Source organism: Euleptes europaea, chromosome 2, assembly GCF_029931775.1.
Source record: "Euleptes europaea isolate rEulEur1 chromosome 2, rEulEur1.hap1, whole genome shotgun sequence".
Lineage (NCBI taxonomy): Eukaryota > Metazoa > Chordata > Lepidosauria > Squamata > Sphaerodactylidae > Euleptes > Euleptes europaea.
In genome coordinates this window covers 70,122,422-70,145,450 of record NC_079313.1, presented here as the reverse complement: position 1 = coordinate 70,145,450, position 23,029 = coordinate 70,122,422, and the positions used below count along the sequence as shown (strand labels likewise).

At 41.6% G+C, this 23,029-nt stretch overlaps 2 protein-coding genes across 2 annotated transcripts; one reads left to right on the top strand and one right to left on the bottom strand.

Annotated features, from left to right (window-relative positions):
• Positions 1-6,542: 6,542 nt before the first annotated feature.
• Positions 6,543-7,754, bottom strand: LOC130473247 (phosphate carrier protein, mitochondrial-like). Its single transcript, XM_056844772.1, has one exon. It carries the CDS (start codon positions 7,752-7,754, stop codon positions 6,543-6,545), a length of 1,212 nt encoding a protein of 403 aa, XP_056700750.1.
• An 8,088-nt stretch (positions 7,755-15,842) lies between these two features.
• On the top strand, positions 15,843-21,768 carry DMRTB1 (DMRT like family B with proline rich C-terminal 1). Its single transcript, XM_056844771.1, has 4 exons — positions 15,843-16,269; positions 18,299-18,522; positions 19,706-19,850; positions 21,665-21,768. Exons 1-4 carry the CDS (start codon positions 15,843-15,845, stop codon positions 21,766-21,768), a joined length of 900 nt encoding a protein of 299 aa, XP_056700749.1.
• Positions 21,769-23,029: the final 1,261 nt, after the last annotated feature.

Genomic DNA, 23,029 nt, shown 5'->3' with positions numbered 1-23,029 from the left:
CTGATTGTACATGTGTGTGTGTGTGTGTGTGTAAAATGCATAGTTAAATTGTGGAACTCCCTGCCCCAGGATGTGGTGATGGCTGTCAACTTGGAAGGCTTTAAGAGGGGAGTGGACGTGTTTATGGAGGAGAGGGCTACCCATGGCTACCAGTCAAAATGGATACTAGTCATGACGCATACTTATTCTCTCTAGGAACAGAGGAGCATGCCTATTATATTAGGTGCTGTGGAACACGGGCAGGACAATGCTGCTGCAGTCATCTTCTTTGTGGGCTTCCTAGAGGCACCTGGTTGGCCACTGCGTGAACAGACTGCTGGACTTGATGGGCCTTGGTCTGACCCAGCAGGGCTTTTGTTATGTTCTTATGTGGGTGTGTGGGGGGGATGACTACTCTCCACAGAATGGTCTGAATGAACTTTATCTAGTTGTGATGATAAAGCTAAGTAGGAATGGCTTTATGAACTGCCTGCATGAGAGAGTGCCTGAGAATCATATGTAAACTGATCTTGAGAAGAAGGGTGTAATGAATAGATAGTTTTTTGAATGCTATTTGATTTTTCTACAAAGAATCATTACATTGGGGAAAGAGTTGCACAACAAGTCTTAGTAATGACTGTGTGGAAGAACCATACAGTCTTTAGGATAGCATTTGACCCCCAAGTCTGGGCATGTTTCAAAAACTGAGTAGAGAGTCTCTCCTTGTCTCATTATGTGGAACTCATCTGTCCCTCCTCACAATTCCCTGTGCTTTGCTAAAAAAAATCATATCTGCAATATATTCTATTTAAAAGAATGCCACCTCCACAACATAATCAGTATTATGTAACATAGGAACTCCAGGGACTCTTCATAACACTTCATGACTAATAGTGATCCACAGGTTTTGTGCTATGACAGCCAGCATGGTATAGTAATTAGAGGGTCAGAGTAGAATTTGGGAGACCCGGGTTTGAATCCCCACCTTTCCATGGAAGCTTAATAAGTGACCTTGGGCCAGTCATTTTCTCTCAGCTTAACCTACTTTACAAGGTTGCTGTTCTTAAGATAAAACGTGGGAGGGGAGAATGATGTTGTAAGCTGCTTTAGGTCCCCATTGGGTACACAAACCAGGGTATAAATATCTCCATAAATAAATAAGTAAATAAAAAGTACAGATGGGGCTGTACTTGGATTGTACTTTGTTGGATTGGAATGGCTGCTTACAAACTATTTCATATACTTACTTCCTCATCTGTGCATAGAATATATATTTATTTGTTATTTATTTATAATTTACTTCATTTATAACTGCCTTTTTCCACCATGGGGAACCAAAGGAGCTTACGTCATTCTCCTCTCCTAAATTTTACCCTCACAACAATTGTGTGAGGTAGGTTGGGCTGAGTGTGTGTGACTGGCCCAAGGTCACCCAGCAAGCCTCTATGGCAGAATTGAGATTTGAACCTGGGGTCTCCCAGATCCCAGTCTGACAATCGAACCACTAAACCACACTTGGCTCCCTTGATGATTTCAAAATCGAACTCAAAGCCAAATAAAATAAACCATGGAACAAACACTTAACTCTGGATTTCTTATTCCTCTCAGTCCTGGAATATTAGAAAAATGCTTGTAGAGGTGTCAAACAGCAATTAGGATTGTCATTGCCTCAGATAAAGAAACAGGTTATCCAAAGTTTTTTACTGGCTTCACTTATTACTTTGAAAATGCCTGTCCCGGTTTATGTTACATCTAAATGTCTCCTATTAAAGCCTTGCTTTAATGGATAAAATGTATTACAAGCATTACGAGCTGTTCGGCTTTTACAGCTCACTAAGAACACAACCACAAGCCAAGCCATCAGGGAGGGCTCCTGTATTTCACTGTCAGTTTTGCTCTCTTTCTACTCTCCCCACAGGAAACAGCGCCTTAATCCACAACGATTCGTTAATTAATCATTACAGAGATTACCTTTATCCACCATAGCTTTGACACAAAGTGAGGAAAGTGTAAAATAAAAGGAGCCAGGCTGACAAAGAAACTAGCAGAAGCATGTTAGGGTCATATATTTGATTTCAGATACAATACTCCATAGAAAGAAATCCACTGGGTGGATTCTGTAAATGTGTGAACACTTCAGAATACAAAGTAGTTACAATACAAACCTGCTTTTTAGTTTTTGCCTTTTAATATCTCTTAATAATGCCAAGAACAGAGGTGAAAATTTGCAGTTTACCTCTAATTTGCTTTCAAGCCAACGTATAATAACCTAGCTATTGTCCTGATCCCTTCTGTTTTGTTTTTAATTTTCCTCTCACTTATTACAGTAGGAATGGTGCTTCCAGTAATATTTTTAGAAGCTGGTGTGAAGCTCTCCAAAGAAACTGTGATGTTATTTCTGCAATCATCCTGTCTGTCCAGAATTTCCCATGAGCCACAAATATGATGAAAAATATTGGCTTCAAGGAAATTGTCAGCTCAACAGTCAGAAACACTTTAAAACTGTCAAATCAATTAGGCAGCCAAACATTATTTTTAGAAATACAGTAATGCCAGCTATTATAAAAGCCTACAGTAATATTGGGAGGGCAGTCCAACTTGGTCAAGGTGACCTGCCATCCATCCCACGATTCCCATTAGTACACAGTCAAGTGTCCACATAAAGCTAAAGACTCACTGAAGCCATCTGGTCAAGGTGCACCACGCTGTGCAAGAAACAAAAGGGTATTGCTAGTATCTGTTATTTGCCAATGGAGCAGATACTCTTACTACCCATTCCTGAAACCTGCAGCGGCTGGTGATGGTGTGGCCACGCAGCCGCCACTGCAACTCCAGAGAGATTTCGCAGCTGCTGCAGGGGGCGGGAAGGGCATGTTTTCCGAAATACCGGTATATATATTTTTAAAATGGAAAAAAGCCCCATAGAGAACAGTGATGCTGCGCCAACAAAAAGCTGGTACAGCACTACTGTTACAAAAGGGGGCATTCCTGGGCTTAAAGGGCTTAGGAAGCTGCCTACCGGCAGCTGTGCCCCCAGGAACACCTCCCAGGATGCCGGCATGAGGACTTGCACCGGCAGGACGCCAAGACAGTATCCGAGGGCCGCGCTGCTGTAGCCATCCAGTGGAGCTGGTGCAAGTGGCACTACACTGGCGTCCATGTCAGTTTGCATGGCGCAAGTGGCACGGACGCCGGCGTTGGGGTCACATCACCTCCTATGGCGATTCGACCCCCTACCTCAGGAATGCGCTCTTAGGTGTAGAAACTGGAAGATACATTTGGGCACCGAAGAAGACCAAAATAGGCCTGATATAGACAGGACTATAAAAATGAGGCCACTCCATTCCTAATATCTATATTGCCATTTATGGATTTAAATACTGAACACAACCATCTTCAGTCTGTGATCCTAAGCACATTTACATAAAAGTAAAGATGTAAGGAATATATGCGTAGCATAATTCCTAACTTCTGTTCTAGGTTTGGGATTATCTAGGGGTATGGTTCATACAGGTGATGACTTCTCTCAATATACTTTAATTGCTTATATACTTTAAGTACCGGTAATTCAACTACAGAAGAAACAGAAATTACTGGAAAATCTGAACGCTGAATTTCCATCAGTAATTCTGCTTTTAAAGGTATGGAACACATTATAAAAATGGTGGCAACTCTAACTCTATTATTAGGAGGTTGAACTAAAGTCAGAATCTTTTGTCTACCTGATGTCAGTGTATTTTGTCTGCAAACCATAATAATCCCCCAAAATCATATAGTTAAGATTAAGAGGACAAGATCTCACAGACTAAGTTACCAGTTTCAATTTGTCTAACACTAAAGTGCTTATTCTATCTGATAGAATCTATCAGCTCACGTCAGGGGGGAAATGACAATCCTGCTTTGGGGCATTAATTAGAATTAAAAACTATTCCTGAAAAAATGCTTTTCTAGCTTGAATTATTTTCTTTTAAACTCTTCAGCTGGAACAAGAGCATTGCATAAAAGTTGCAGGCGACAGATGCTCACTACTGAACCATATCCAGTTGTACCTTTATTGTATCTCCAAGAATAATTGCAGGCTTCAATGAGCACATACCGATAATCACAATAGAAAAATGTATGCAAGATGATTTGCATGTCAAAATATATTCATGTTCAGTATTGTTGAGGAAAGACAGAAGAAGATTCTGATTGGTTTTTATCCTTTGGCAAGAGGATTCTTAAAAAAACACTATTTCCACTTCTGTCTTCATAAAAGAACAATTTGCATAAGAAAACTATGCTTCACTTAGAAGACAGCAGAGATAATCTACATCCTAAAGTTTATTTAGGTAAATATTATTGCCTCTATCTATAGTAAACTCTGATATTCCACTTTCATATATGGCATCCTACTTCCATGAATGTCAATTCTTTGTACCTCTCCTGCAGAAATATCACCTGAACCAACTCAAAGTATTTTGACAGAAGCTTCATCCAGACTGTAATACAAATGCAAACTCATATTGGCTAGAGAAAATATGGACAAAATATCATCGTTCTATCCATATTAATATGTTACATGTGGTACAAACAACGTGAGAGAGGCTCAAATACATTTTTTTAATGTGTGAAGGACAGAGTGGAAGGCTCTCAGTGTTTTTATTTCTTGCCTAAAATATTATCTTTTTTTAACCATTTGCAAATTTATGTTTCTTAGCAGAAGTCTTTGAAATATAGTTCTTAACATGGGCACATTACACATACCTCTGCTGGGTCTCTAAGGTACTGCTCTGACACCTACTCCTCACTGAAATAGTAAATCTTCGTCAAGACAGTACCCCACCGAACTGCAGGTGGGGGCATGACTGAACACTCCTTCATACAAAACATTTTCATGCATGTAGTTCTTGCCTCGTCTTCTTCCTAACATGCCACTTTTTATGTGCAGGGAATATCTTTGTAAGAAGGGGCAGAGTCCAAACACAGGTTAACCCTAGACCACCAAACTCCACAAGACAACAGCTAATACTGCTTCAGTGAAAACTAGCTCTGAGATCAGTGTGGTCTGTTGAAGAAGCCAAAACAACAAACAGATGTGGTATAAGGACAGACAAATTACGCATATTAGAAATGGCCTTTTGAGATTCAATAATTTTTAATCCGTGGAAGGACTGCCCAAGTATAAAATTCTTACTGGAGGAAATTGTTTGGATGTTATCAATGTTAACTTCAAGCTTTCCGTTACATTTTTTAAAAACCAACCATAGTTCTTGTAAATTTATAAAAAGACAAAATCACAGACATGTTGGTAGCTTTAAAGGTAATTAATAAACTGGAAATAAAGTTTCCTCAACTAAGGAGTGGGTTGAGCAAATTATTATACATGGCAAGAACATATATGATGACAATTTTAATCATTTTTTAATAATGTGTAGGTTATAAATTCAGATTTAAGAGATAAATGGACGCCACTTCTATAGTACTGGCAATGATACTGGTTGATACTGAATATATTCACTTGCAAAACCGTATATCGGTATCTGAAATATGAGTTTGGAACTTGTCTTCTTTGCGTGAAATGTAAAACTGCCAATATGTTTTTAGCAAATTCTATCCAAAAGAAACCCTGTATTTTCACAACAATTTTATTTGCTACGTTAACAATTTTAATGTCTATGTAAAAATGTAGGGAAACAAAAAATACAAAATCGAGAAAGCACAACATATGGATTAATGTAACAAACAAATTCAAAATTTTGAGCTGAGCTTCCAGGATAGAGGAGTTCTTTCCCACACTATGGTACCTTAGTCACTGTAATACTAACAGTTGTTGGGTGATTGTTAAAGAGAAGGTTGACACCTATAATCAGGGGCTACTGGGCCTCTGTAAAGAGAGATGGTTGTCCAATAAACAAGGACAATAACCCTAAGATGTAAATGAGCCACATCTACCTGCATGCAGAGTGGTCTAGTTTGCTGCTTTCCAGAATATCAGGTGCTGCACTGCAAATGTTCAAAAAACTCACGCATTTAACCTTTTCAAAAGACACACAAACATTCCTGCTGCAAGCACAAAATCTCTCATGCATAAATGGATTTTTTGGACAGCTACTGTGATCCTCACATGTCAACATTGAATTTAAAAGTACTTTCGAGTATGTGGTTTGATGGTGCTTCAATTAGAAAGTCAGACTTCACTGATGCACACAGGAGGATGCCATTTGAGACTGACTGTTAAGAACTTGCAAAGAACCAACAACAACCAGCTGCTAATAATAGGTTAACCTTAACGTATTGAACAGTGCTGTAGAAACTATAAACCACATTATGCACTTTGTATTTCAAGCACAACTTATACCAATACAAAATTCCAGAACGATTATTCTGCTAAATCATTAGCATGAATGCTCCAGGTAAGTAGATGTTTTAAATAGCTTGCTTAATATATTGGTGCCTTGTGGAGCTTAGTTTGAACTAAAATAAGGTCCATAGTCCACTAATAACCACACATAAAGTGAACCAGAAATTCTTATAGAACTACAGGGTCCCTGAAACACAACAGTGTAGGTCTGTTTGGGGGTCTATTTTGATGACAAACGCTCTTTCAAAGAGGCAGGCATCTCAGGCGGTGGGGGCCGAGGAAGCTTGAGGTAAACTTTAACTGAATCATAGATGAACCATTGTAGGGCAGTGAGGGTACCAATCATCAGGATGCGGGTGAAGAGGCCTTTCCAGATGCCATACATGCCCAACCTCTTGAGGACTTCAACGGCAGTGCTACCCTTTTCTTTGTTGAGCACAGATACCACAGAGTCAGCTGGATGTGAGACTATAGCACAGAAGATGCCAGCGATATAGCCACCAACAAAGGTGACTCCAAGTTGTTCCATTTTGGTGCACTGATCACGGGGCTTGGGCATGACATGTTTATAGAGAGCCTCTACAGTTCGTTCAAAACAGGAAAACTTCATCATGGTATAAGGGATCTGGCGCATCCAGAGTGGAGACACTCCTTTGTAGAAAGCCCACAGCCCCTCTTCCAGGTACATCTTTGGAACGGCATCCCGCAGCGTGTTGGCATAGCCTTCCTGGGTCTGAATCCGTACCTTGACTGCTTCCATTGGGGCCAGAGCAATGTCAGCAAATAACTCAGCGCTGGCTGAGGCAGCCAAGTAGAGGCTGGTCCGCCACAGATAAGCATATTCGGGACCCAACAAGTCAGAATAATGTATCTTAAAGGTCTCATAAAGGCCAAACTTGCCAAGCCCTTGCATGGAGTAACCTATGGCTGTTGGGGCCCATCCCTTGACCAGACCACGCATTCCTTCCTCTTGCACAGTAAGAGTAAGGCCTTGCACAAGCCCCCGGTAGCGGTTAGGTTCCACTTGCATCCGGCATTTCACCACATCTAGTGGCACTACTGCTGTGTGAGTCAATCCACAGCTCACGACACCGCCCAGGGAACATAGCATCAGATACTTTAGTGACCCAAACTCACAGCTATATTCTTCCTCTGGTGGTGGTGGTGGAGGAGGAGGAGGAGGAGGAGGAGGCTTCACCCAACTGTTTACGGCAGCTGCTGAAAGGAAGGTCTGATGTTTGCGCAGAGAGGCTGGACCGCTGTTGGCGGAAGGCTGTGCATCCATTTCCTTATAGTTGCTTAAGGCCTCACACTGAAGAGGCGCAGTGCAGCTTTCACTGTTCTTCTCTGAGCTCCAAGGAGAGCAAGCAAGCGCCCAAAGCTGAGACCGGAACTTGGGGCAGGAATGTGTGCTGCACTTGGGAACCTCCATTCCCACTTTCTTTTGACTGCTGAGTTGTTTGCCGTTCTTCTATTCAGGAAGAGCGGGCAGCTGTAGCATACAGCCAGAATGTGTGCTGAAAAGACCTTGAGGCTCTGAGGCTCCGCCTTCTAAGAACTGCAGGTCCCCCAATCTGCAAGAGGGCGAGGCATATGCAAAGCAAAACCCAAGACCTGGAAATGTCTGGGACTGTTGCTGCTTCCCAACTGCCAGTGACTCCAGGGTTCTAAACATAGAGGCTCTGCCTAGACCCTCCCAGGAAGTGTAATATATAATATGTAATGAGACACTCTGTAGTTTAGAATCTTTGCTAATGGCAATAAGGCCTCTAGTGGCCAAACAATGCCTGGAGGACGAAGAGGCAAGAAAGCTGTTTACTGTAGGCAAAATATGTAGGATTGCCAACCTCCAGGCAGTGGCTGGAGCTCTCCCCCCCCCCACTATTACAGCTGTCTCCAGGCAATGGAGATCAGTTCACCTGGAGAAAATGGACGCTTTGGAAGGTGAACTCTATGGGGTTATAGCCCACTGAAGTCCCGTCCTTCCCCAAAGCCTGCTCTCCTCAGGCTCCACCCCCAAATCTCCAGGTATTTCCCAACCCGGAGCTGGCAACCCTAAAAATATGGTTTTTCTTTCCATAAGGATGAAACTCACATTATTAAACCTACAGTGTCAAAAGAAGTTCACTTGACAATGACAAAGTGGTAACAATAAATGTTAATGTGAATTTATGCAAACAACACAAATGCATTACCTCTTGTTCTTCTCTCCCCTGCTTCCATTCTCTCCTGTTCTTTTTAACAATGATAATTTTTATCCATTTTATTTTAAAGGACATAGTCATGGTAGGAACAAATGTGCCCTGACCTGGATGGCCCAAGCTAGCCTGATCTTGTCTTTTTTTTTCTTTTTTTTCGCGAATTTTTTTTTAATGCAAGCAAACTCACAATGAAGCCCAAGGGGCCAGCACCTTGGAGGAGGCCTGCCATGAAAGCAGATTGCTTGCCCTAAAGGGGGGGACTACAGAGGGCAAAGCCCAGAGGAGGCACCACAGCATAGGTCATGTTTTGCAATAGCAGAAGCCTAAAGGAGAAGTTGACCTTTTTGCAACAGATGAATCTACTAGCTTCAGGGCAGTTCTGACATGACTTTATATCTTTTTGCAGTGTTAAAAGTTGAAGATAGTCAAACTAATTGACTTAGGAGTCAGATCTGTTCCTTTCGCCTAGTAGCATGTTCAACGTGTATTTTCATAGTTTTCTTCATCAGAGAAAATCTCAGGCTAATGGTTAGAGTGTTCAGTTAGGACTTTTAAGACTTGGATTCAAATTCCTACTTGTCATGAAGCTTGCTGAGTGACCTTAGGCAAGACATTCTCTGCCTCGCTTACCTTGCAGGGTCATTGGGAAGATAAAATGGAGGAGGAGAGATCCATGTATGCCACCCTGAACCCCTTGGGGAAAGAGTGAGATAAAAATGCACTAAATAAATAAAAACTTCAAAGATTCCAGTTGCATTAGAAGGTAATAGCAAAATAAAAGTCATGCTGGCATGTTTAATGACAGCCAGTTTACTGGGCTATGTGCTTTTACAGCATCATCAGGCAATACTAATATTATTTTAATACTTTAGTGTAGTCTCTTTCTTTCTTTCTTTCTTTCTTTCTTTCTTTCTTTCTTTCTTTCTTTCTTTCTTTCTTTCTTCCTTCCTTCCTTCCTTCCTTCCTTCCTTCCTTCCTTCCTTCCTTCCTTCCTTCCTTCCTTCCTTCCTTCCTTCCTTCCTTCCTTCCTTTTTCACATTTATAACCCTCCCTCATTCCCGGTAAGCTGGGCTCAGAGTTGGACACAACACAGGTATGAAGGTTGTTGTGAAGTTAACAAATATATAACAAATAAACATGAACTCTTAGAGCTGTATTTCATTGCTTGATGAACTTCATGATCAAATGGTGACCTGTGTGTGTGAATGAGTCATCTCATGCTGGCAACACAAATAGAACTGAGTCAGTTCACATGTTCAGCAGTGAGACACCAAGTGCTAAATAACCAAGGAATGCACATGCATGTGTGAATTGTGTGTGTGTAGTGCCATCAAGTTGCAGTCAATTTCTGGCGACCGCACCAAAGGGCTTTCAAGGCAAATGAGAAGCAGAGGTGGTTTGCCATTATCTTCCTCTACAGAGTCGTCTTTGGAGGTCTCCCTTCCAACTGACCCTGCTTAGCTTCTGAGATCTGACGAGATCGGGCTATACCATGCCTCCTTCCCTCCCTGTGTGAATTAAGTTATTCTGTATAAAATAAAATAAATAATCACCTTTTAACATATCTTATATGCTAATAGCAAAGTTGCCAAATCTTTGGATACTTAAATCTGGTTACTGGAGCTGTGAATGGGCAGGACAGATCTTTCTACAAAGCTGAAAAGGTCCCCAGGTTTGCAGAAAAATCTGAAATCCGAAAAGAATACATTGGGGGTTTAAAATACCCAAAAATTATAAAAGGAGCACCTGTAGCTTTAAGCAGTGGATTCCCTCAGTGGGTGTTTCTAGGCAACCACAGCATTCCAGGATTGGATTTTCTGTCAGCAAAAGGCAGGGGGAGGGGAGGGTGCTTTCCAGGCCTATTTTGGCCTTTGAGGAAGGACTTACTGGAGCCAGGCCTGGCTAGAGTTGCCAGCTCCAAGTTGGGAAATTCCTGAAGATTTTGTGGTGCAGTCTGAGGCGGGCAGGGTTTGAGGAGGGGAGAGGCCTCACCCAGATATAGTTCCATACAGTCCACCCTCCAAAGCTGCCATTTTCTCCAGATGAACTCTGTAGTCTGGAGATCAGCTGTAATTCTGGGGGGTTTCCAGTCCCACCTGGAGGTTGGCAACCCTATGCCTGGCAGCAGCTCTGAGTGACTTGATACCACCCAACTTGCATGATTCAACTAGGCCTGTGGAAACTAACTGGGTGATTTTTCACCATTCACATACTTTTAACCTAATCTACCTCACAGGATCGTTGTGCTGATAAAAAGGAGGAGAGGAGAGTAATGTAAGCTGCTTTGGTGTGGAGAAAGACTGTAGTTTTCCAAGGTAGAAGAATGCAGGGGACGAGGAGACAGAAAAGTTTAGAGGGGCAGATAAAAGTAGGTTGGCTGTTGGGTGGGAAGGAGATATGGTTGCCAACTTGGGAAGTTGGGAAATTCATGGAGATTTGAAGGGTGGAGCCTGCGGAAGATGGGGTTTGAGGAGGGGAGGGACATGAGAAGGGTTTAATGCCATAGACTCCACCCTCCAAAGCAGCCATTTCTTCCAGTGGAACTAGGATTCCCAATCTCCCGGTGAGGGCTGGAGATAGGGTTGCCAACCTCCAGATACTAGCTGGAGATCTCCTGCTATTACAACTGATCTCCAGCCAATAGAGATCAGTTCACCTGGAGAAAATGGCAGCTTTGGCAATTGGACTCCATGGCATTGAAGTCCCTCCTCTCTCCAACCCCCGCCCTCCTCAGGCTCTGCCCCAAAAAACCTCCTGCCGGTGGCGAAGAGGGACATGGCAACCTTAGCTGGACGTGGCAACCCAGAACTACATCTGATTTCCAGATGACAGAGATCAGTTCCCCTGGAGAAAATGGCTGCTTCAGAGAGTGAACACTATGGCATTATATCCTGCTGAGGTCGCTTCCCTTCCCAAACCTCACCCTCCCATGGCTCCATCCCAAATCTCCAGGAATTTCCCAAACTGGTGCTGGCAGCCCTGAGGGGAACTGATCTCTGTAGTTGGGAGATCCACTGTGATTCTGGGAGAGCTGCTGCCACCACTGCTGCTGCTGTGGGGGGGGGGGGGAAGCAGGTGGGAGGCCTGGAGGGTGATGGGAAGCAGAAAGAGAAAGTGATGGGGGGCAGAAAGAGAGAGAAAGTGACAGGCATGGAGGGAAGAGAGTAAGAAAAGGAGTAGCAGAAGGGAGAAAGAGTGAGAGACTGAGTCAGGTAGAAACAAAAAAACGGGGGTGGGGGTGGGGTTGTGACCAAAGAATGGTAAATGATGTACAGAATTCTTTGAAAGTGCAGTTCATGGTTGCTTTTCATAGTACCTATAGAAATAAGCTATAACTTGCATATCAAGACATAAAAGTTTATAATTTCTGTAAAGTTGTTGCATGGAACATTATTTTTCCAATAAAATAAAAATATAAATGAAGCATTGAGGAGTCTAATTTTAAAAGTGTCATATTGGAAACAGTGCATTCACGTGTTTAAGTCAGTAGGAAACATTGTGATAATATTTCATTTTATTTATTTGGTCAGTTCAATTTATATTCCAGCTTATTCTACTGAAGAAAAGTTTGAAGCAACCATATCATCTCCTAAAAATACCCAGGGAGAAAATACAAAAGATACGATGTTAAATGGCTAATTTGTTCTAAAAAGAGGCCAAAATCCATATGATGTCCTTGAACTTTAGTTACTGAAGTCAAATCTCTTGAAATGAACAACAGAGAAAAGTTGCAATGTTCCTTGTATATATGGACTCATATTTACACATAAGTAAATATTAAACTGATCACTGCTTAAAGTAAAGTGGGCTAGTTTTAAACAAGCCAAACATCAAATCTAGTTTTCACGGCGACAAGCAGGCTCAGCAGGAATCGGCCACAGCCACTTGATTACAATTCCATGGCTTCCACTTCAAATAATACCTTCTTAATACACACTTACGTACATCATGCCCACCTTCCTAGGTATCCCACTGAGGCACAAAGCCTGTGAAGTCTGTTTTCTGTCTCTTAAGCCAACTCAGCTGCCCCAGCAGAGTCACCAAGGAAACAGAACTACTTGTTTTTGCTCACAGTCCACTGTTTGTTTATTTATTTAATTCTATTTCTATCCCGTCCTCCCTCTGCCAAAGTGGGGCTCAGGGTGGCTCACAATTAATAATATCAATACAATTATCAACAAGCAAACGACAACAATTAACAATCACAATCAGTCTAAAAAATTTAGGGTGAGTTTCAAATTCTTAAATCATATATAACGATGGTGCAGCTAACACAAATCTCCTCTATCTCACAGTGTAATGGAGTGTAAAAAAATAAAGAGTCCCAGAATTTGGGAAGGTCAAAAAGATGAAATAAGAATGAAGATGGAAATAGGAATGGGAGGGGTAGGCTTCCGTGCTCAGGGCCGGTGGACAGATAGTAACTGTCGCTGCCCTCAACCATAAGCCTGGCAAAACATCTTCATCTTACAGGCCCTGGGGAACTGGACAAGGTCCCACAGGACCTAGGTCTCCTCAGACAGAGCATCCCACCAGTCAAGGGCCACGTCCGAAAAGGCCCTGGCCCAGGTTGAGGACTTTGGACCAAGGGTTACCAGGAGATTGATTGACAAATAATGTAATGTTCTCCAGGGGACATAATGGGTAAGGCAGTCCGAAAGATACAAAGGCCCCGGACTGCGAATCCTAAGTGCCTCCTTGGTACAAATGTTGTTTTACATTTGAATGTGTCTAAGTACATCTATGCCCTTACCTGGATATCTCAGGCCAGCCCAGTTTTGTCAAATCTCAGAAGGTAAGCAGGGTCAGTACTTGGATTGGAGAGCACCAAGGAAGTCCAGGTTGAAACCCAGGGGCAAGCCCTGAAAACCTGATGGAGTTACCATAAGTCATCTGTGACTTGATGGCAAAAAAGAGGGGAAAAGTGAATCTGCAGTTATGTTTTTGTTAATAACTGGTGAATCTGCTGTGTTGTTGTATTTTTATTTATTGCGTTACCAAACAGAATATACTTAGTTATGAACCCAGCTTTGTTTATAGAATTAGTCATAAGATTAACCTCAAATATCTTACAATTATTTGCTGTTATTATGTTCATCAGTTTGTATCACTCCCAAGGGCACTATTTTTTCATCCTGTGTATGTCTTCACCACAGAGATATTTTAATTTCTGCATTTTAATATCTGCAAGGTTTTTTTTTCATATTCGGCTTATGAAGTAACAGACACTGCAGCCCCTGTGTCCAGCTCTATCTTGAACACTTTTCCAGCTACAATTAGTGCCAACCACATATGTGATTTGGCTGTTTTGCTCATATATATTTTCAGGCTTGCCAGACTTCTCTGAGATACTACTCTGTGGGTCAAATGCATGGGCTTTGGCATTTCGCTGCTTATGCAGTGGTGTGAACCTTTCTGTATTCTTTGTAAACTACCAGTACTCTTTCAATATGTCACTTTTTATTGCATTTTCTGCAGTATCCTCCCTTGAACCTACACTCAGCAGGGAAGTAGACTCCTTTGACATACTGGTAACATGGACCTGTGGTTCTAGTCAGTAGTTCCTTTGTTCAGCAGACATTTTTGCACCTGTTTCCTCTGTAGGTCTTCTATGGAGTTCCACTGCATTCCTAGATACTGTTTCAATTGCCACTCCCATTTCTACTGCACATTTGAAAGTCAGATTTTCTCTGTTTAAAGTGTTCTTTAACTCCCACTGTAGTCTACATACAAATGTGTTTCTTAATGCACCATTAAGTCTATCCTTAATATCACAGTGTTCTGAAAGTTTTTTAAAAATTCTGCTGTAAATGAGGAAACAGATTCACTTTCCAGTTGGTGCCTCTTGTGAAATCTGAACTTATCTTATAACTAGTGTTGCCAACTTCCAGGTAGTAGCTGGAGAACTCCCACTATTACAACTGATCTCCAGCCGATAGAGATCAGTTCACCTGGAGAAAATGGCTGCTTTGGCAATTGGACTCTTTGGTTTTGAAGTCCTTCCCAAACCCAACCTTCCTCAGACTCTGCCCCCAAAATCTCCAGGTATTTCCCAACCCAGAGCTGGCAACCCTACCTATAACCTATAATAAAAGTGGAAAGCTTGGGTGATGAATGTTGCTGTGTTGAATGAATGTTGAACATGCACTATTTCTTTAAAATACTTGCTTGCAGTTTTCTTTAGAGCACAAATTTGTAAGACTGATTTTTTCTCTCCCATGCTACATATTTTTCTAGGGGAATCATTGGGGGTTACCGCACTAGGTATTCCCAGCAATGTGTTTTGAAAATGTAAAAAACATCGCTTTAAAAGGGTTTTTGGATACCACGGCTTATAAATGGTTGGAAGACGTCTTCACAGCTAAAGAGGCCAAACAAAGTGCGAACAGTATTTTTTATAACGTTTTAAAACTCTTAATACATCAATGGGAATACATAGAAAGTGCGAACAGTATTTTTTATAACATTTTCAAACTCTTAATACATCGCTGGGAATACAAGAGCGGTAACAGCCATTGACTTTAGGATACTGCTGCAGTCTTTCTGTATAAGTAGGTCAGCCTTCCATAGCACTATCAAAGTCTTCTACAAAGGCTTCAGTTTAGCCTGACATCTCACTTAGTTTCACAGTACTTTATAAAAAAAGTGCTTCTTGAATTCCACCTTCATCACTAATTGTAAGATATTTGCTGTTAACCTTATGACTAACTCAGTAAGACACAAAGCAAAGTTGGATTCATAACGAAGCCTATTCTATTCAATAACAAACACAGTACAACTAGTAGGTACAACAGAACAACAGATTCAGCATAGCCATCTACTAAGTGAAACATAACTACAGATTCACCTAGACTCATTCAAATATGTGTCAGAAACAAAAATCAGTAAGTTTGCAATAGTTTATTATTTTAACTTAAATCTTGTTTTTCTGGAACACTGTGACCTTTTGAGAATCCAATGTTTCATTAAAAAAAAAAACTCCCCCCCCCCCGAAGGCATATCTTCAAAATGCAATCTTCATGCAGTCTAAAAAACTCCAACATACACTAGATAATCGCTTCTGAATAAGTACAACTTCGTTCAAATACTTTAATTAATGTCTTTTGGGGGATAAGATTAAACACTCCTTTCCTCACTCAGGGAGCTGGTAATGCCCAGGGTACTTTTCTTCCTCATTAAAGCAGAGCTCCTCCCTTATCTGTGCTAGGCTCCCAGTTGACTTGCTATTGTGTAGCTACTCTCTGCAGAACAGGAGCTGATTTTTTATTTAGATACACCACTTCAGTACTGGTGCGAAGCTATAGCCAGAATTGCCTGCTATGGAGGCCCAAGACATAGCTCAGTCCCTTCGGGCCCCCAAATGTTCGCGCTGCCGGAACCATGGTTTTGTGGTACCGGTCAAGGGCCATGCAGGCCAGTGCCGCTGGAAGCAGTGCCGGTGTGAGAAATGCGCGCTCATCACTGAACGCCAGAAGATCATGGCTGCTCAGAAGGCCTTGAAGAGACAGGGCCCAGACTCTCCACCCAGGGAAGCGTTCCCACCTGCTCAGGGCAGCCCTAGTGAAGGACAAGGGACCCCCACAGCTAGTACCAGGAAGAGCTCAAGACTGAACACCTCCGAACCCTGCAATCATGGGGTTGTCGTGCACGAAGGAGCCAAATCTGCCCTGGCAGTCAGCAACGGTGGCAGAACAGGCACCAGCCAGACGCCACCTAAACCTAGCTCTCCAACCTTCATTGACTTGGGTATATGTATACTGGTCGTATTTCTGAGATTGTCCATCTGTTTTGCTTATGTGCTAGTGGTAGATGGGGTTGCTCTTTGCCTGACAAGGTAGCATGGTTTATTTTGCAGTTTCCATATCCTAGCTGAGGACTTTGTAGCTGCAGAAATCCAGTCTTGGAGGCTGTTTGGCTATGTTTCATTGTTTCAAAAAAGAAAGAAAAGCAAAAACCACCCGATTTTTGCAGCTGGGAATTGTTTAAGAATGTGCCTGTCTTGTATTCCCTTGAATTTCCAATTTAGCAATAAGGCTAAGAGACTCTGGACTTGAAATGAGCTGTGTTATATTTGACAGGCATCCCCTAAGCAAGGGGATTTGCCAAGCAGATAAATTAAGAAAGATTTCTCTAGAATAAATGTCTTATACAGTATAAAAGAAAAAGCAAGCAATAAATGAGGGATTTTACTGGGCTTTATTATGGAAGCTTTTTGCATTTCGATTTTGTGTTTTGGAAAACAGTGAATGGGGGAGAGGGGATTCTCAAGGAATTGAAATTCCTAATTTGAATTTCCCTGCAAGCATCCAGATGCATAGATTTCCTCCCAAGATTTCAGTTATGCAGGCTTTGGACAACTGCTTAAAAATAATAATTTTGCTAAGCTGATTCCTAACATACTTGCCTTAAAATATTAATTAAGATCTAAGACTACTTTCTGAATAGTTGATTTCAAAAACAAAACTGAAACACTTAAACAGGTAATATGTTATATTCAAATTCAGAATTGTTTTCTAATTTTTCAAAATTTTGTTTTTTTTAAAGATCTGTGATTCTGTCGCTAACTTGCTTTCCAGCTGTTTATCTTACCTGTACTCTGTTCTGTATAAGATGTTGAGTTGTCTCCTACTGTTTTAGAGACAGTACTGTAACACACATCTTATCTTTGCAGCTAGATATGCAGTGTATATTTAATTTTTCTGAGCATTAGATTTTATTCTTTGGTTAGCACTATCTAGAAGAAATGCAGAGTGTACCGTTGGCTGACATGACTGTTGATCAAAGTTTAAGTAGGCAGCCTGTTCTGAGTAGGTTTTCACTCCCCCAAAGGAGCAGGTTTTGTAGCATTGGGATAATATTAGATCCTACAAATGCAGTACCAGTATCCAGCTTTGGCAGGTGCAGCCATTTCTGAGTTGACCGGATATGGTCATGGTTGTCCATGCTCTGATCACATCTACGCTGGACTATTGCAACACACTACTTAGGACTACCTTCCTTGGAAACTTCAGTTGGTTCAAACTGCACCAACAAGACTGCAAACAGATGCAAATTACCATAATCTTATCTCCCTGATATTAAAAGAACTACATTGGACACCTGTTGATTTCTGGGCACAATTCTAAGTACTTGTCATTAACGTTAAAGCCTTATATTATTTGGGTCCAGAGTACCTAAAGTACTGCCTGTTCCCATATGTTCCTGCCTTTTTACTCAGGTCATCTGCCATGGCCGTTCTCTATGTGCCCCCACCCTCTGAAGTGATGTGGGTAGCTACCAGAGGGACGGCTTTTCATAATTTAAATGAATGAATGGTTCTTCAGTACTGCATAAACTTACCGCATGTGTTGTTTTCCAAATACATCAGGTTTGCTATATATTGCTAGATCCTCCATCCATTTGTATTGCAAATCTAGAGACAGGGTATGAATTTGTTTCAATATCACATGATGATGACAGTGTCTAGATTTTGCTAACCTGTGACTAACAATGGTGTCCTTCAGATATTTAGGGGCTGTGACTCAGTGGTAGAGCATCCCTGACATCTCCAGTAAAATCTCCTTGTGTTTGGGTCATTTGAACAGTTCTCCCAGTCACACAAAGCTATTAATTTTAAGGAAGGGGTTTCCAGCTGGTAGAGGAAATGTCTGAAGGGCACATCGAATATTCACAGTAGAAGCACATTTTCAAAATACAGAATAATCTCACATACTGTTGCTAATGTTTGTCTATCCTACAAATTCAGCCCAATCATCCTGTTTTATTTATTCTATAGACCACCCTACTTTGCTTCAAGACTGTGCTGTGTGTCCAGAATTCATAGAAAGAGAACATTCCAAAGTGTATTCTGGGATGTACCCTTACCATCCATTCTCTGTGGGATTCACTATCAACCAACCAGGCTATAGAGGTCCACCCCCTGCATCAGTATTACCTCTCCAAACAGGTTTCAGACACTTTCCTAGCAGTCATGGGCCAGGAAATGTCGCTTCTTTGCCAGTAAGTAGTGTTTTCTGTATACCAGGGATCCCCAACATGGTGCCCGTGGGCGCCATAGTGCCCGCCACTTTTTCTGGTGCCCGCCAAGTGTTTTTAGGAAGTGAGCGGGACCTGGTAGAGCTTTTGCCCAGCAAGGCTTCTGATTGACTATTGGAGATTTGATTGGCTGTGCTGATGTTTTTGAATGTTGCTTTGGCAGCAGCTGCCACCACAGCACAAGGATCTGCACCATGTTCCTGAAGTTAAGCTGTGGCAATCATTTGGTGACTGGTTCTGCCTCCTGTAGCAGCCATTTTGTGGCAGCCATTTTGTTGCTGCACCCACAATGCCGTGCCAGAAATGTGCCTGCAGGCTCAAAAAGGTTGGGGACCCCTGCTCTATATCATTGCTCAATGCAGCTCTCTCAGTTTTAGCATATCTTGAAACACTTTTGAAAAATTAATCTCAGCAGCAGTTAATTTCAATATTTGTCTTGGAAAGCAAGTAGACAAAATGTTCTTAGGGATGTGTGAATCCTGTCCCTTTATTTCCTGAGTTTTCTACTTCTCATCAAGGGCTTGGGTATCTGCAAAAATTCATGTCCTCAGATATCCTTACTTTTAGGTATAGATATCTTTGCAGGCGTACATCAAATGCATATCCAAATGTTGTCTTTTGCCTTTAATGGGAAAAGACATTTGGTTGCACTTCAGATGCGCATCTCCCTTCTCAGATAGCTTGTGAGAGAGTCTGTGCAATTATCTGCCAAACATTTGTTTCCTGAGTGAATGTAGATTGACTAGAATCATTTACAAGGTGGATGTGACTTGTCCATACTAATGGAGTTATAATATATGCATCAGAAACTGAACCTGCTGGAGTTTAAAGAACAAACGTATTTTTGTTTACAGAAGTTCCTACTCCATTGGTTTTCCTGTATGTGTCCAGGATTCAGCCAAACACAGTGTAGACAGATATTATGTAGAAATTGGACATGATGTTCAGCGCTGGTGTGGATTTTGCTGGATTAAGACGTTTCCTGATTTTCCTTGTAGAGCACACATTAAACCCAACTGAATGGTGTGGATGACATAACAGTAAAACAGATTTTGGCTGGAGGCCTGGGCACCACCCTTTCCAAGTCTTTGATACGATGGCTCCAATTCACACTGAGCTGTGTACTTGGTTCTTTGTCTTTGTATAGATTCAAGATGCCGGTGGGCACTTTCAGCCTGGCTATTATACTCCACTACCACCTTTTATATCTCGGGGCTTTCTGCCAGGGATTCACTACATTCCACCACCTCTCCCATTAAATGTTGTTGCTGAAACCGCCAAGGAAACATCTGGTGAGTAAGAATGAGAATGACTTCAGCCAGTTTCAGGATGCTCAGTTACACAAGCCCCATGTGGATATTTGGAACACGTACAGTGGAGAATCAATAACTTGCCAGTTTGCCCTCTTGACATGTTGGATTGCACATTTGCAGAGAGGCCTAAACAGAGAACCAAATATGTGAAGACCTGATCTGTGAGACTTGCACACTTCAATTTTCTGATGTGTCACATGGATTGGGACTGTGTGCACTGAATTCTGTTATATGTCCAAAGAATCTCTGTTGCTTGCATTTTACAGTGCAATCACAAGCAGGTTTACTTAGAAGCAAGTCTCACAGATTTAATTGGGTAAATGTACATTGAATTGCACTGTTATTGTGCTTTGTCTGAATTTAGTCCAAGGATAATTTGTTGCATCTTAGGACATATATTGCATATCATTATCTTCTCATTGTTTCAGGGTCACTTTACATACATGCAGCATCCAGGGTTGCCAACCTCCAGATAGTAGCTGGAAATCTCCTGCTATTACAACTGATCTCCAGCCGATCAGTTCACCTGTAGAAAATGGCTGCTTTGGCAATTGGACTCTATGGCATTGAAGTCCCTTCCCTCCCCAAACCCCGCCCTCCTCAGGCAACGCCCCAAAAACCTCCCGCCTGTGGTGGAGAGGGACCTGGCAACCCTAATCATGCCTGCACTGAGCCTCACCCCTTGCAAGATTTGTGTCTTCCAAGAGTTGGCAATCCTGCATACACTGCTTAGACTTAGAGGTTTGGAGGAACAAGTACATAAGAAGAATGCTTGTTTCCAGCTCCTGAGGCTGGGGGCAAATGTGACAGGACGTTCCTGCTCCCCAAAATCTGTTGCCTGGCACAACTTCCTTAAGTCACCTCATTATAGAGACAGGCCTGGTACTATTTCCTGGTAATAATTAGCCAGTCTGGAGACTGGAAACATGGATGGCTTTGTAGCAGCCATTTGTCTCAAGCTGGGAAGCTATCCTAAGCAGTTCACCTTAAGTATTTTTGTTTGTAGAAACACTATGTGTGTCCCCTCTCCCTCTTGAGACAAGGTGCTTTCTCCTCTAATGACTCACCATAGTGCCTTGCCTATGAACTTTCTAGTACAAGTGATACAGATTTTCAACCCCTGCATTCATTGAGCACCCTTGTTTCTAAAAATTGCTTTCAGGTAGGCATAATGTGCATAATGTGCATGTAATCTTTGAAAAAGTGTAATTCCCAAAGGCAAGTGGCTGCTACATGATAAAAGTCCTGACTTTACAAAAATTTGTCTTTTGAAGGAACAGAGACAATATTCTTGATGTCCAAGTATATGAATTATTTTGGCACCTCTTCTTCTGGGGTATGTGTATTATCTCCAGTGCACACTCTACTGCAGGATGGAGGGAACTGATTTTTATAACTTCAAGCACGCTAATATTCTCATAAGAGAACAAAACTACTCAGGTTATTGTCTTTGAAATGTTCTGGGTTTGTTTAATAGTTTGTTTGTACAATAAATATATAATAAACCGTTTAGTCGTATGGGGAAGAACTATGTATCTATTGGTAGTAATAACTGAGAAACTGGCCCATTTAACTACAATCTGCAAATCAGGCAGACATACACAAACCAATATAAAACTGGGGGGAGGGATCTTATGCTTTGCTTTAAAAGATTAATTTGGTTCAAGATAAATAAATATTGTGTATTGGAAAATAAATACCATGATGGAAATACCCTGAATTCTTTGTACAGAGCAATACAATGGAGAGAAATTCAGGCAAGCCGAAATAACTGGTCTATTCCTGTGTTTCAGCTGCCCCTGTGGATAGCCAGGATTCTGGAGTGATGAGTGAGCACAGTGAACCATCATCTCAGGAAGACACCAGTGGACAACGTTCCTCATACTCTAAGCCTTAAATGCACGAATAATCAGTTTTGTTATGTACAAGTAGTATATTGCTGAAAGCATTGTGTTTTTTTTAAACTGACATTAACCCTAATGCAGTCATTCAAGTTTATAGGATAACAGCATTCAGGTTGCTAGGTTCACAACTTTTGTACCATGTAGGAATTTCTCCAACTTGAAGTTTGGTGCAGTGTGCATTGATCAAGTCATGATTCCCTTATTACTCATAGAGAGGATGGAGGGAGCTACAGCTTCAACCCAGGACTCACGTAGCTTGTGGAAGGTCAGGTGGGCTTCTTAAGTGATCCTCCAATAAAGTCCTACACAGACATAGATTTTCAGGTTGTAGTTCTGAAAATGGAAAATTCTTTCTCTAAGGTTACCATTGTTACCAGCTCAATTTCTGTGCCTTTAACAGAAACCTGGTTGTGCATTAATGGGTGGTATCGCTTATCTCCACCCCTTGAAAAGTTTCACCCTTTTATTTCTGCATGCCAAATTGCTGGTAAAGTCAGAGCAATATGCTAGGCCAGTTCTTCTCAGGCCAGTTGGTAACCCTAGCCACCTCTGGAGCTACAGCAATTTATTTATTTCAAGCCTCAGGAGAGGGTCATCTCCTACTCAAAGGCTTTTTATGGATAAAAGTTCTGTGCTTTTAGCAAGTGCATAATAGACAAGCAACAGGGAAAACATGTCTGCTGAACAGAAGAATTGTGAACTTCTGTTATTATCAGTTAATAGTACAGATCCTCTTTCCATAAAATGGGGCAACCCTAAATGGAATTGTGAGTTATATGGTTTATCACAATACCCGTATCTAAGTATCAAGCAGCCGTTAAATGTAAGATTCTAGGGCAATCGGTATGCTACTCAGATATGCATTAAAGCAGCCCCGATAGCTCTTTTTTTTTTCTGAAGAAAAGCAACTTTGAGAAGGATCCATTTTTGACCAGGTAGCAGCTGGTAAGGATGGAGTGTTTAACCTTTCCCCTAGCAGTCTTTTTTTGGCTTCTTTTCCATCTGGTCATTCAAGCTCAAACAGGGGGCACTTGTGAATAAGAATGAAATATCTCTCTTGTACCTGTTACCCTAATTAAGTATTATCTCTGGATTGACCTGCTGTAAGTGGCACATCCTTGTAATCTGAAAACATAATGGCAGTCATATTTGTTTGCTAGGCCTACACAGGAGCCCCCTTTCTCCCAGCTGCTAATTCCTCAACATACCTGCTTCACTTTAGATACTGGCCTGGTCAATAGTAGTAGCAGCAGC

What these genes read in the sequence shown, in the direction of transcription:
- LOC130473247 (XM_056844772.1), bottom strand. Translation starts at nt 7,754, where the DNA reads ATGGAGGTTCCCAAGTGCAGCACACATTCCTGCCCCAAGTTCCGGTCT.
- DMRTB1 (XM_056844771.1), top strand. Translation starts at nt 15,843, where the DNA reads ATGGAGGCCCAAGACATAGCTCAGTCCCTTCGGGCCCCCAAATGTTCG. An exon ending in TCCAACCTTCATTGACTTGG is followed by an intron (nt 16,270 to 18,298) that starts GTATATGTATAC and finishes TTTATTCTATAG; the next exon opens with ACCACCCTACTTTGCTTCAA. An exon ending in AACCGCCAAGGAAACATCTG is followed by an intron (nt 19,851 to 21,664) that starts GTGAGTAAGAAT and finishes CCTGTGTTTCAG; the next exon opens with CTGCCCCTGTGGATAGCCAG.